The sequence below is a fragment of the Macrobrachium nipponense genome, chromosome 1 (assembly GCF_015104395.2).
Source record: "Macrobrachium nipponense isolate FS-2020 chromosome 1, ASM1510439v2, whole genome shotgun sequence".
Lineage (NCBI taxonomy): Eukaryota > Metazoa > Arthropoda > Malacostraca > Decapoda > Palaemonidae > Macrobrachium > Macrobrachium nipponense.
The window spans coordinates 104,345,849-104,361,385 of NC_087200.1; the positions used below are offsets into that span (position 1 = coordinate 104,345,849).

General features: G+C 36.9%; 1 protein-coding gene across 2 annotated transcripts in view; it reads right to left on the reverse strand.

Annotated features, from left to right (window-relative positions):
* Positions 1 to 15,537, reverse strand: part of LOC135219514 (sialate:O-sulfotransferase 1-like) — a 61,152-nt gene that overhangs the window by 35,877 nt on the left and 9,738 nt on the right. The window contains exon 2 of one of the 2 annotated variants that reach the window (XM_064256344.1): positions 11,539 to 11,786. In XM_064256344.1, coding sequence (XP_064112414.1) covers positions 11,539 to 11,786 — 248 coding nt within the window. Of the gene's footprint in view, positions 1 to 11,538; positions 12,782 to 15,537 lie in introns of those variants that run through there. The other variant, XM_064256343.1, reaches the window with a different exon arrangement.

The following is a 15,537-nucleotide window of genomic DNA, read 5'->3' on the forward strand; positions in this document are numbered from 1 at the left end:
ACGGCAGTACTGGCCCTCCGCGCCAGACCCCTTTAGGAGCTTAACCATAACACTTTTCTTCTGAACTCATTTCTTCTGAACCTTTTACTGGCTGTTGGTTGCTTCTTACAGGACGGTCCACTGCTCAAATCCCGCCATCTGAACCCTTTATTACTCCTCCAAGACTTGACGCGCCCGCCCTTTCCTGGTCACTCGCCCCCTCCTCATAGGTAGACGTACGTCTCTGCCTACCTAGGCCTAACAAAGCTTTCGCTGGCGCGCACCACGACTCAGGAACAAAACCGGATGCCATCTCCGATGACCAAGCCGATTGCTAAAGGACATGACACAGTTCCCTTTTCTCCAAGCAATTGCCAGTGTGAACTTAAGTGTCATTTATCACAGCATCTATTTGCACTTTGCACGGGTTTTACCAGCTATTCCAATGTTGCTTCTGCACTGTAAATTTCTTTGTAAATAAATTAGCTTAATGTAAACTAACTGGTTTTGCAAGACGACCTTCCATTGCTTCATTAATTAGCCTGTTCCAAGGTAAGTCCACTGCGTTCATTTTCCATTAGGCCCCTAAGGCGCAGAATTACATTAGTCTAATAATTACCTATTCCAAACCCTGACTCTATATGTAAAAGTACACACACACACACACACACACACACACACACACACACACACACACATATATATATATATATATATATATATATATATATATATATATATATATATATATATATATTGCTACTTTCAAAATGCATGTTTCCCCTCTTTGAAATGTCTTATAGATTGTGTAACATTTTTTCAGATTCCTAGATAGCTTAGAATAGGATGTTTTAAAATGTGTGTTCAGATTTCGCATTACGTGTTATAAAATAATATATATATATAACGTAAAAAGAGAGAGATCTCCGTTTGCTTCCCTAATCTGTCAACGCGTCTTGATAAGCAATCTCAAATCTTCACTTGTGTTTTGAAGAATCTGTCATCGTACGTGATAAGACTTCTTCGTCTCGATCGAGTAGAGTACGTCTTTTTTTTAACAGACTGGACTCTTACGCGTATATCTTTGTCAAGTCCCACGTGGGTGTTGCACATTTTGTATGTGAGATTGCATCAGATTTCAGAACTTTCGAGAAGCTTTCGTGCCAGGAACGTTTTGACATCTGCTCTCTCCCGCTTCCGAAAAGGAAGAGATTTTCATTCTATCTTAAGACCTCGAGGCATTAACATCTCTCTCGCTCTCTCTCTCTCTCTCTCATTCGACATCATTGAGATTATATTAACGTAACGTAAATTGGTCACTCATAACGTTTTAGAATTTCATGGTTGATATTTCTTAGAATTTATTTAGTGTTATTTAGTTTCTTTTGTGGAATCTGAACAGACATTATTTCGTAACGGCGCCTGGTTTTTTGTGAAATTGTGTAAGACAAGACTGCAGCAAAGAAAGAAATTGGTATACCAAGGTAAAGTGTGTTATATTTTTATTAGTTGCAACTAATAACGGATAGGCATTGTGTTTAACTAATAATGGTTAGGAACTGTGTTTAACTAATAACTAAAAGTTAATCAGAAAAGTGTTTGGTTAACTAATAACTAATAATGGATAGGGAGTGTGGTTAACTAATAATGGATAGGGAGTGTGTTTAACTAATAACGGATAGGAATTGTGTTTGGTAAAAACTGTTGGTTACAGTGTTTTTGAGTGAAAACATTTACACTTTTACAATTGCGTATTTTTTGTTTGTGTCTGTTCCATTGTTTGTGCACTTATTCATTTTCTTATTGAAGTGTGTCTTTTTATTTTATATTTTCGTTTGCATTCACAATTTAATTGACTTAGTTATTTTCATTGCTTAATCATTGCACATTTAATTAAATTTAACACTTGTGAATTAATTTACATTTACTTAGAATTCTTTTCAAGATTTATTGTTGTTTAGTACTTGTGAATTAATTTCTGATTTCAATTATTGCCTAACACTTTTGGATTTTGATTGAATTAATTTTCTTGAATTTTGTGATAAATTAATTTTGATTTAATTTTACTTAATTTGATTCAAGAATTAATTAAACTTTACTTTGTTTTCAAATAACAGTAATTTTCCCTGATATTGTGAATTTCACTTATAAATTTTGAATTTAATAATAAATTTTTGTATTTAAAGTTTTTATAAGTGTTTTCTTTATCTTACACCAGTATAAGTATATATGATTATGATTATATTGATGTTAGGTAGAACCATAGAGTGGTAATTGATTTGCTTTCCTTCAATTTAATTGAAGTGACTTAGAACCAGGGAAGTACTTAGACTTCAGAAATCAGGGAAATACTTAGAGTTTTAAAGTTGTTGAAGGAGTGATGCCCTTTGATTAATTTAATTACTTACAAGATTACCTCACACCTGTTTTGATGAACTTAGTCTGATTTTCTGCAATACTGGTAAGTGTTAAGGGATCACTGTTGCCTTTAGAGTATTCAGTCGTTTAAACGTGTTATGAGGGTTCAGGTGTCTGGCTTTTTGTGAGGTAATGTTTGATGCATGGTAGCCAGATACTTGGCACTTCGTAACATTGTTTAATGGTGCCCAGACCCGGGAAAGCAGATTCCCTTATCACTCTAGAATATACTGGTGGTATTAGGGATACATTTTGTTAGGAGAGTGACCATATAGTTTTGTTTTGCATTTATTGTATTGAATTGTAAGTTGATAACTTAGAGGAAAATGGCTCAGTTCAATGTTCAGGAATTTTTAGCAGCCCCTTCTATCCAAGTTTTGTCTGAAACCACTCTGTCTAGAGCACAGTGGAGCGCTTTAGCAGAGGCATGTGGTGGTTATGTGTCTACTAGTATGGTAAAGGCACAAATAAGATGTATTGCTATGGAATCATTGATAAACTCTGGTAGAATAACTGATGAAGATGAGTTAGAATTGGCTCAAGAGTTGTTGAATGTAGCACATGCTGATCTCATAAATAAGCAAGTAGAAAAGAAAGAGAAAAGTGATGCAGAGTTAGAGCTTAGACGCATTGAAGTAGAAGAGAATTTGATTAAGCTAAAAATGCTTGCTGAAAGAGAGAGAATGCAAGCTGAAAGAGAGAGAATGCAAGCTGAAAGAGAAAGAATAGACAGGGAAAAACAAGAAAGAAGAGAAAGAGAAGAAGAAAAAGCAGCAGAAGAGGAAAGAGAAATCTCAAGACATGAAAAGTAAATGGAATTGATAAGAGCTAGATCCACTTTACCTGTAACACCGTCTAACCCTAACCAAGGTAATCAAGACCCTGTATTTGATCTAGTGAGAGTACAGAAGTTAATCCCTAAGTTTACTGAAGAAGCTCCAGATGAGTTTTTTGATCACTTTGAGAAAGTGGCTTCAGGTATGGGATGGCCAGAGGATAAATGGTCAGTTTTGCTACAAAGTGTCTTAATTGGTAAAGGGAGAAGTGCTTATCTAGCCTTAACAGCTGATCAGTGTAAAGACTACAAGGTACTTAAACACAGTGTGCTACAAGTTTACCAGATGACCCCAGAGTACTACAATGAAAGATTCAGAAATTTAAGAAAAGATGAGAAGGGAACATTCTTAGATTATGCTTACAAAGTGAGAAGGTGTTTCAAATGTTGGGTAGAAGCTGCTAAAGTTAAAACTTTTGATGAGTTAGAAGAGTTACTTGTTCTTGAACAGTATCTTAAGGGAATTCCTGAACATAGAGCTTATTTAAGAGAGAGAGAAGTGAAGAAACTTGACAAAGCCGCTACACTCAGTGAAGATTACAATATAATCAGTAGCAAGCGTAATTACAATGTCAAGTACCAGAGTCAACAACGCCCAGGTTTTAAGTCTTATCCAAATAACAGGAACAAATTTAATGGGAAACCTACCAGTGATACTACTAAGAGTACACAAGGTAATACAGCTCAGCAAACTAATGTGAAATCCTCATCCAGTTTTTCAAGACAGTTACAGAAACCCAATGTTGTCTGTTTCAAGTGTGGAAGAGTAGGACACTACAGTCAAGAGTGTTACCGGAATCAACAGCAGTCAAAACCAGTTGGTCAAGTTGTAAAAGGTGACCAGGTGAAACAAACTATGAAGAGCAGTGTGGGAAAGAATCAGACTCCAGAGAAGAATGAAACTAAACAAGCTGAATGTTTAGCAACCAGTGGAAATGTTACCTCAAGCAGTGAGTGGCTAAGCAGTGTGGAGGCTTATAAGCCATATATCTATGAGGTTATGCTGTCAACTCAAGAAAGAAGTATGCAGGTACCAGTTGTAATGGGAAAAATATTCCTTTAATTATTTGTGATTTATTTAGGAATTGATTCATCATCTTCCTCTAATATCTTTACACTGCTATTGTAAGTGATTGGAACTGTGAAATGTTTTAGTTTCTGTTGTGGACGAGTGTGGCAGTGTAGCCAGTCCCTTGTTTTGTTTATCTTTCACTTTGAGTAGTGGAGCGCTGCCCTGAATCTTTCGTCTGCTTTTTGGTAACACTAGCAACACATGTAAGAATCACGAATGCTTTCATGTGAGGGGTCGTCAACCTGTCCGCTCTTCATTTTGGCTATTTTACCAAATATTAATACAAATGATTATCTATCCCTTGCAAGGTAAGCTTTTAAAGTTGTAATATTACCATTAGTTCATTAGTTAGAACAGATCACTATCGTGGAAGAACAGTAGCAGACGAGAATTCAAGTGCAGAGTTGCCTGCCCAGTCAAACATGTTGCAATGCCTTAACGAGGAAAATTTTCATTGTCGTGAAAGATACTTCATGTTCATTAGTTGTCATGAAGTTTTGCTGTGTTAGTTTGAGTTGTAACTTAGCGTTTGACAGGGTTGAAAACATTAAAAAAGCAGTTATAAGTGTTTTGTTTGTATAAAGTTTTTGCAAATACCAGTGCCAAAGGGTACCTCTCATGGAAATTTCCACTGCCGAGCATGATCTTAGACTAGGCTATACAGTAATTTAAGAAGGCCTACCCTAGACTAATTCTTTTGAATGAGGAATTATGACTATTTTTGATAAATATAGTTAGGCTATATGTATATAAATTCATGGAAAACATAATTACATAGAACTTAGCCTGTACCCTCATTAAACTAACCTAACTTTGTGGCCTATTGTAACCTAGTCAAAAATCAGCCGTGTAAACTTTGCATAGGCTATCCTTAACGATTTCTGAAGAAGCCTAGGCTAGACTATATCCTGTTAAAAGGCACCTTAGCCTAATTTTACCTCATTTTAGTTTTAAGTTTTTCTCAGAAACCTTTCAGGTAACCTTACCCCTTGTCATATGTTGTGTACAAATATTTAGTATTGTGTGGAGTAGGGTATCAAATGATTTACACATTATTGTAAATTAGTTGATTCCAGGGTTGCTCCACGTTTGATACTTATCCTGTTATGAAGGAAAAGCAGTTCCCATAATCTGTAGTTGATATATTTTTTTTTGAAGTCACAATATAAAGAGTTATTTTTTTGTTGTAGTTTTAAACTACGCACTTGTATTGATTTCTGGAAATAAAAATTAAATAAAATGAATATTTCCAGGGATCTAGTCCAGGGATCTAGTCCAGGGGATCTAATCCAGAGATCTAGTCCAGGAGTTCTGAAGACTAGGTAAATTAATCAAGTCCAGGAGACTAGGCCTGGGAGAAATTTAGCATGATGTACTGAGTAATAAAGAAACACGCTGAGTACCAGGAATTTTCTTCAATACCCCTAAAATGGAAATCAACACTTCAACTGCCTCCCAGTGGGAAGACATCACCTGGCCTCATCAGTAGTAAGACCCATACGCACAAGAAATATCATGTGATAGCAGGTAGGACAGGCCTACCCTAATTCCCAGGCAGCGTAAAGGTCATCAGTCTTCATACCCACCGTGTCAACTATGACACAGTACCATTCTCCAACCTGTGTCTCCAGGCAAGAAGACTGACAACAGTGCATATGTACAATAGTATTCTTATTCTCGTATCTTAATGTCGTGGCGAGGGAAAATAATATCGTGACACAGTCAAGATATTACGTGATACAGGGAGTAACCATAGTGTGGTAGTACGTGGTTCTCACCCTCGGTTGGAGAAGAGTCTCACAGGAGATTCAGTTATTTTGAAGGGTATAGGAGGAGAGGAAGTAACTCCTATATGCCGCTTACACCTGTCATGTGAATTGGTGACAGGGAATGTTGATTTTGCTGTAAAGGACTCACTAGCTGTGAAAGGTATACATGTTCTGTTGGGGAATGAAGTTGGTGGTGTGCCATTTATTCCTTGTTCTGTAGTGACAGACAAACCATTGAGGATTAGTCCTACAGTAGAGTTGGAGAAGAATAACCCCCACCTGTTTCCTAGTTGTGTAACTACCAGAAGTATGAAGAGGACTACGACTGTAAGTGAAGAAACTGAGGATTTACACACCCAAGAAGGATCAAGTGAAGAATCTTTGTGCTTAGAAGAATTATTCCAGGGAAGTGAAGTTTCCCATAGTGCTGACCAAGAAGAGATTTCCCAAGAAGATGAAGACAACGACGACGACGAAGAAGAACCTGATGTTCCTGAAGAGACTCCGAGTAGTCAAAGTGTTACTGAAGACAGTAGTGAAACTACAGTAGCTGAGTTAGTAGATATCGAGAATTCAACCCTTGAAGTTGGTCAAGTGACAAGAGAGAAGCTGATGGACTTGCAGAAGAAGGATGCATCGTTAACTGATTTGTTCTTCAGAGTTGTTGATCGAGAAGAGATACAACAAACTTCTACCTGTTACTATCTGAAGGAAAGGTTTTAACTGATGCAGGAAGGTATAGACCTACAGATTTATACCAGGGAGATGCTGAATGGGGCGAATATCATCAAATTTTGATTCCATATCCGTTGAGAAAGCAAGTGGTTGCAGTAGCTCATGAGTCTGGACATATGGGAATCAGGAAGACTGTGGAGAAGATCATGAAATATTTTTTCTGGCCTGGACTTCACAAAGATGTTAGCAGGTTCTGTCGTGAGTGTCATACCTGCCAGATAGCTGGAAAACCGAATGAAACCATCAAGAAAGCCCCCCTACAACCTATAGAAGTTAGAGGAGAACCCTTTAGCAAAGTGATTATAGATATGGTTGGACCATTGCCGAAGACAAAGAAAGGAAATGAGTATTTGTTGACATTAATGTGTCCTATGACAAGGTATCCAGAAGCAATCCCTGTTAGAAACATATCTGCCAAGATAGTTGTTGAAAAACTTGTGGAGTTTTTCTCAAAGTTTGGTATACCAGAAATAGTACAAAGTGACAGAGGAACAAACTTTACTTCAAAGTTATTCCAGGATGTGATGAATTTGTTAGGAGTGAAACAACAGTTATCCACTGCCTATCATCCAGAAACTCAAGGTGCCTTAGAAAGGTTCCTTCAAACATTGAAAAGTATGCTGACAAAGTATTGTTCTGAGTCAGGAAGAGAATGGGATGTTGGTTTACCATTAATGCTGTTTGAAGTTAGGAGTGCTTACCAAGAAAGTATGGGATGTTCACCTAATGAGATGATTTGTGGAAGAGAAGTGAGAGGACCGTTGAAGATTCTTGCAGAAAATTGGGAAGAAAATCAAGAGGAAAGCCAAGGAGAGTATGTGAAGAACTTAAAGAAGAGGTTGAAAGGGATTAGAAAATTCTCTTTAGAAAACTTGAAAATGAGTCAAGAGAAAATGAAAAGGAGATTTGATGCTAAGACTAAGCTAAGAAGTTTTAGTGTTGGTCAACAAGTGTTAGTGTTCTTACCTGTCAAGAGATTTCCCCTCACTAATAAATTTCAAGGTCCTTACAAGATAATTCAGAAGTTAAGTGATAGAACTTATGTGATTGAAACACCAGAAAGAAGAAGAAAACAAAGGAAGATACATGTGAACCTCTTGAAACCTTATTTCTCAGAAACTAAAACTGAAACTGTGTCAGTAACCCAGACAACTTTATCTACAGAAGATGATGATGGCTACGAATTGGGAGCTGCAAGCAAGATGAATAATTCTTCAATTTTGGAAAATTTGGAGGATAAACTGAAACATCTGAGTGTTGAACAAGGTGAAGACTTAAGTGAAGTAATTAGAAGTTTTCCAGAAATATTTTCAGATGTGCCTAGACATACTGATCTGACCAAGCATGAAATCAAGATTCAAGAAGATGGAAAACCTTTCAAGCAAAGAGCCTATCGCTTATCACCGTATCATCGAGATGTTTTGAAGAAAGAAGTTGAGTATTTGCTGCAACATGGATTAGCAAAACCCAGTTCAAGTCACTTTAGTTCTCCATGTGTGTTAGTGAAGAAACCAGATGGTTCATTTAGGATGTGTACTGATTATAGGAAGCTGAATTCTATCAGTGTGGCTGATAATTATCCTTTGCCTCTTATAGATCAGTTACTTGATAATATTGGGCAAGCCAAGTTTGTTTCCAAGATAGACTTGTTGAAAGGATATTATCAAATTCCCTTAGATGAGAATGCGAAGTTGCTGTCAGCTTTTATCACTCCATTTGGACTGTATCAGTATACTGTTCTGCCGTTTGGTCTGATGAATGCACCCGCAACATTTCAACGAGTGATGGATCAACTGCTAGGATCAATAGAAGGAGTAGGTGTGTACCTAGATGACATCGTGATTTACTCTACAACGTGGAAAGAACATCTGAAGATTTTGAGGAAAGTTTTCAAGAAACTACAAGAAGCAGGATTAACAGTCAACTTAGAGAAGAGTGTTTGGAAAGGCAACTGTACAGTATCTTGGGTTTGAAGTTGGGAAAGGCCTTCTTGCTCCAGTAAATGCTAATGTAGAAGGTATCCATAAGGCTACCCCACCTACTACCAAGAAACAGCTACAGAGATTTTTGGGGATGGCTGGTTTCTATCGTCGTTTTTGCCCAAATTTCTCAGCCGTAGTAGCTCCCTTGACAGACTTGACTAGTCCCAAAGCTAAGTTTATTTGGACGCCAGAGTGTCAAGAATCCTTTGAGAAGGTAAAAGCCATTTTAACTTCAAGACCAGTATTTCAAGCTCCAGACTTCGACAAGAAATTTGTGATATAAGTTGATGCGTCAGACTGTGGTGTTGGAGCTGTTCTACTTCAAGAAGATGAAAATAATATCTACCATCCTGTGTGTTTCATGTCTACAAAACTGAAAAAACATCAGAAAGTATATTTGACAATTGAGAAGGAAACTTTAGCCTTAATCACAGCATTGAAAAAATTTGAAGTGTATGTGAATAGACCTAGGAATGAAGAAATTTTAATATTGTCTGATCACAATCCACTATCATTTATCCAGAAAATGAAAAATCATAATCAAAGACTGACTAGGTGGTCTTTGTGCCTGCAACAGTATAACTTAAGAGTGCAGCACATTAGTGGCAAAAGCAATGTAGTTGCTGATTATTTATCTCGTTGCAAATCGTTGGATTCAACACCGTGATAAAAAATCTTCTGGGGGGAGGGATATTATATATTGCTACTTTCAAAATGCATGTTTCCCCTCTTTGAAATGTCTTGTAGATTGTGTAACATTTTTTCAGATTCCTAGATAGCTTAGAATAGGATGTTTTAAAATGTGTGCTCAGATTTCGCATTACGTGTTATAAAAGAATATATATATAACGTAAAAAGGGAGAGATCTCCGTTTGCTTCCCTAATCTGTCAACGCGTCTTGATAAGCGATCTTAAATCTTCACTTGTGTTTTGGAGAATCTGTCATCGTAAGTGATAAGACTTCTTCGTCTACATCGAGTAGAGTACGTCTTTTTTTTAACAGACTGGACTCGTACGCGTATATCTTTGTCAAGTCCCACGTGGGTGTTGCACATTTTGTATGTGAGATTGCATCAGATTTCAGAACTTTCGAGAAGCTTTCGTGCCAAGAACGTTTTGACATCTGCTCTCTCCCGCTTCCGAAAAGGAAGAGATTTTCATTCTATCTTAAGACCTCGAGGCATTAACATCTCTCTCGCTCTCTCTCTCTCTCTCTCTCATTCGACATCATTGAGATTATATTAACGTAATGTAAATTGGTCACTCATAACGTTTTAGAATTTCATGGTTGATATTTCTTAGAATTTATTTAGTGTTATTTAGTTTCTTTTGTGGAATCTGAACAGACATTATTTCGTAATGGCGCCTGGTTTTTTTGTGAAATTGTGTAAGACAAGACTGCAGCAAAGGTAAAGTGTGTTATATTTTTATTAGTTGCAACTAATAACAGATAGGAATTGTGTTTAACTAATAACGGTTAGGAACTGTGTTTAACTAATAACTAAAAGTTAATCAGAAAAGTGTTTGGTTAACTAATAACTAATAATGGATAGGGAGTGTGGTTAACTAATAATGGATAGGGAGCGTGTTTAACTAATAACGGATAGGAATTGTGTTTGGTAAAAACTGTTGGTTACAGTGTTTTTGAGTGAAAACATTTACACTTTTATACATTGCGTATTTTTTGTTTGTGTCTGTTCCATTGTTTGTGCACTTATTCATTTTCTTATTGAAGTGTGTCTTTTTATTTTATATTTTCGTTTGCATTCACAATTTAATTGACTTAGTTATTTTCATTGCTTAATCATTGCACATTTAATTAAATTTAACACTTGTGAATTAATTTACATTTACTTAGAATTCTTTTCAAGATTTATTGTTGTTTAGTACTTGTGAATTAATTTCTGATTTCAATTATTGCCTAACACTTTTGGATTTTGATTGAATTAATTTTCTTGAATTTTGTGATAAATTAATTTTGATTTAATTTTACTTAATTTGATTCAAGAATTAATTAAACTAACAGTAATTTTCCCTGATATTGTGAATTTCACTTATAAATTTTGAATTTAATAATAAATTTTTGTATTTAAAGTTTTTATAAGTGTTTTCTTTATCTTACACCAGTATAAGTATATATGATTATGATTATATTGATGTAAGGTAGAACCATAGAGTGGTAATTGATTTGCTTTCCTTCATTTTAATTGAAGTGACTTAGAACCAGGGAAGTACTTAGACTTCAGAAATCAGGGAAATACTTAGAGTTTTAAAGTTGTTGAAGGAGTGATGCCCTTTGATTAATTTAATTACTTACAAGATTACCTCACACCTGTTTTGATGAACTTAGTCTGATTTTCTGCAATACTGGTAAGTGTTAAGGGATCATTGTTGCCTTTAGAGTATTCAGTCGTTTAAACGTGTTATGAGGGTTCAGGTGTCTGGCTTTTTGTGAGGTAATGTTTGATGCATGGTAACCAGATACTTGGCACTTCGTAACAATATATATATATATATATATATTATATATTAATATATATAATATATATTATATATATATATATATATATATATATATATATATATATATATATATATATATATATATATATATATATATATATATATATATATATATATATATATATATATATATATATATATATATATATATATATATATATATATATATATATATATATGTGTGTGTGTTGTGTGTGTGTGTGTGTATTAGACATGAAATCTTACCTGCGTTTACGTCTACGACATGCTTATTGGACAGATCGTTACTGCTTGAATCCTCATCAGAACCATCTTTCTTTGCATGAGAATCATCTCCATTACTTGCATTTCCATGAATAGTGTCGTCGTAACGACTGACTTTTGGGTAACTCCACGGCTTTTGACTCCCATTGGTTGACATATCGAAAGCATTTAGCACTTTGTGAAAAGTCCTTATATTACCTGAGGTCAGGTGCAAGGAGTACACAAAAAATCTGGAATGTAAAGTTACGTTATTAGTAGTCTCTCTCTCTCTCTCTCTCTCTCTCTCTCTCTCTCTCTCTCTCTCTCTCTCTCTCTCTCTCAAGAACCCCATAAAACGCAAGAATTACGTCAAACAAACAGAAGTTCAATCCTCATTCTTGGCTCTATCTGACTTCTGATCATATTGCTCCCTTTCTTTTTCTGAGGAATCCATAGGTTTCCTTATCTATCAAACGGATATCAACTTGTTGAAAATGGGTCCTGTCCCTTGGCATAGTTTGGCGCAATGAGCTCCCAGGAAGCAGTGTATCTTGTGACACTTTCCCTCTGTTGAACCCCACTTGACATTCACTCTCCCTGAACTCCTCCTGTTGGGTATTGCTTCTCCAGATCTCTGCTTTCGTTTCCCCTCCTGTTATCTTTTGACTAGTCCATGCTCTTTGGGTATAGAGTGCGCCCGTTGGTTAGCACAGATAAATGTCAGGCGGGGACCCAGAAAAGTAGTGTGTATTGAGCAAATCTTATCCTTAAAGGTGCGTTGACACGGTTGAACAATGTCCGACGGACAAACATTATTACCAGTTAACAATTGTCTGCCAGTCTTTGCCTAGTGAGCGGAGTAAAATCAGTGGTATACAACCTCATCTGGTACCACAGTTTGTTGCCAGATCTACTTCCATCGTTTCAACGCTTATAAGGTCATCCTGCTTCGCCTATGATATGGTAACAATGTTTGTCCGTCCCGTCGGACATTGTTCGACCGTGTGAACGCACCTTAAGGCTTATGATGGACTATGCACTCTTCAAGAAAAAGAATTATTTGTAGATTTTAGTAAAGCATACGACGGTGTGCCAAGAGGAAGTTAATTTAGTGTCTCCAAGAGAAAAGCTGTGGGAAGATTATGTTACTGGCCATACATAAGATCTATGCTTGTACTACAATAAGCGTGTTAAAATCAGCTATGACTATATCAACTGTTGGGATACGTCAGGGTGCCCCAAGAAGCTCTCTGTTATTTGTAATTTATCTAGATAAAATGGTTAAAATGATAAAGGAGGGAATTGGCAGAGATGGTTTTTTAGGGACAATGCATACGCTATTAATGATGGAAGACATATTTATTATAAGTACATCAAGAGAAAATTATTTGGAGAAAATTGGGATTATGTTGGATAACTGTGACTCGTATGGGATGATTGTTAATGAAAAAAAGACGAAGTTTTCGTAGTTAATGGAAATGCAAGAGATAAAGTCTTTAGTCATAAATAATATCAAGAGAGGCTATTTTGGGAAATATCTGTATCTTGGTGCATGGTTTACAGGTGATGGCAAAATACAATTGGTGCTTAAGCAACATGCAATTAAGAATGCAAACACCATTAACAAATTCTCAGTGTTTTGTAATAACAATACAACTGTGCTATATGCATTTAAAGTAAAGGTTCTTAGAGCAGCGTTAGGAACCTAACTCCTACATAGCACAGAGAGTTGGCTCACAACCAACCTGACACGCATGGAGAGGTTGTATAATCAGGCAGTTATTAGGAGTCCGAAATAATACACCTATGACACTGTGCTTAGTGGAGAGTGGTCTCGAGTCTTTTACTCATGAAGTACAAATAAGGAGAAAACGTTTCCTAGAAAAGAAATTGGCTGACATTAATACTGAAGAACCTTGCAACTATATTTATGATATTTGCAGAAGGGAAAATATGCCAGGTTACAGATCTTTTAATTATTGTGTGACAATGATTTTGTGGGATCAAGCCAAGACCACCAAGATAGAAGGCCTGTTCGATGTGACGTGATGACGTCGACCGGGCTCGACCCTGGTAGTCCGACTCTCCGACGCGAGTGACTGGCAAGTCACTTCCGACTCTCCTTCCCTTACATCACTAGTACACGAGGTATTTTCGTGGTTCCATTGTTTTATTTATGAACTGGAACATAAAACTTATATGGCATCATGAGGTAGCAAGCCATGGGTACATCTAGTATCCTTTTTTGGATGAACTTACTGTGGTAAGCAGATAAACTCGGCAATAAGTTCACTGCAACAGGTATTACCTATTTGACTTTTCTCTCTGGATGACTTTCGACTGCAATATAAATACAGTTTGCATTCTAGGTAGGAGTTGTAAGCAACAAGGTCAGGTACAATATAAAGAAAGACTGGTTTAGCCTACATTGAATTTTAGTAGGAATTCATGTCAACCAATGCTTAACAGAGTCGAATAGGTATAGGCTAGCCTAAGTTAAAGAAATAGGCAAGTTTCCATTGACAATAGTCAAAGGCATGGGACAAACCTTTTGGGCCTAGATGGGTTAGGGTGAAAAAAAGTAGACTGGCATAGTATTCTAAGGGTTACAGGTTTAAAACAGGAGCCTATATTAGAATTTTCACTAACCTAACCTAATCTATCCTCATTGCATTATTAGGTTTCAGTGCTCATATATACGCGTACAAATATTAAAAGACCACCTTTCTTCTTCCACAGGTAAAACTTCAGTACAGATTAATGAAATGCCATACTTATGCCACAATGCCCTACCTACAGTTAAGCCTAACTGTACAGTACATGCATTTTTCATGTCAATGAAGTACCTCACTTAGGAGATCTTAAGATACCTACAGAGGTTCATGATACAAATATCATTAAGCAGATATTCAATAACTCCAGAGAGCTGATACTGCTGAATGTATTTCTAACACTGCAATATATATAACATTGCTGTTATAAAACTATTATTTCATTTTGGCAATAATTTTAGCTCTAGTTATGACTGAATAAATTTGATTATTCATCAAAGCAGATAATATTGTGTTTTTGTTATACCTATAGTTGTTCCCCACAAAGTTACTGTACCATCAGGAGAGTGTTTTTTCAAATAGGTCTGCCCAGCATCATAACAAAAGGACTCAAATTTTCTTATGTACATTAAGAGTAAATGTAAATCATTACTACCCAATGGCAAAACAGTAGTTGATTAACTGCTGTGGGATGGATTAAACTCTTTATCGCCGATTGGACATATTATACGTCGAGATAAATTGTCTGTCGGGTGCCGATTGGACGTATCATACATCGACATAGAAAAGCTTTTTAAAAAATTCGCTGAAAAATACTTATAGGCCTACCAGCCGAAAACTTTTGAATCACGCGCCTTGGGGGATGCTGGGAGTTCACGGACATACATAGAGATGTCTCAACGACGTATGGAATGCGAAAGGTGCGTTTTACCCGTTGGAAGGGATTGTGTGAGACGTATTTTGGACTTGGATGCTGGCGAGGGACTAAGCACCCAAGATGACCTCGGGCCTCAACGCCATTCCATGCGGCCATGTGTGGATGAAAGTGCTCTAGGACCACAACGTGTGTCTTGTGTGCCTTTAGTAACCCCTAGGAAGCATCGGGGTGTCCTTAGGGGCATTCATAGGCATTTAGGAGGCCTCCAACCAAGGGACAATGATGCGTACTTATCGGAGCTCGATCGGGAGCATGTCGCAAGTCCTCATTTTGATGGCGGTTGGTCATCTAGTGATGAGAACATCACTCCCGATGTCAGTGATGATGAATATTTGCCTCCAATGTCCGTTCGAGACTCACATCCCGAAAGTGAGCTCGAATTTAGTGGTTTTAGTGCATATGAGGGGGAATCTGACAAGGGGGAGGATGAGGATGTAGGGTCAAGTTTTGTCTCCGATGACGATACAGAAAGCAAGGGCCTAAGTGAGAAAGATGGGCCAGTGGGGGGGGTCT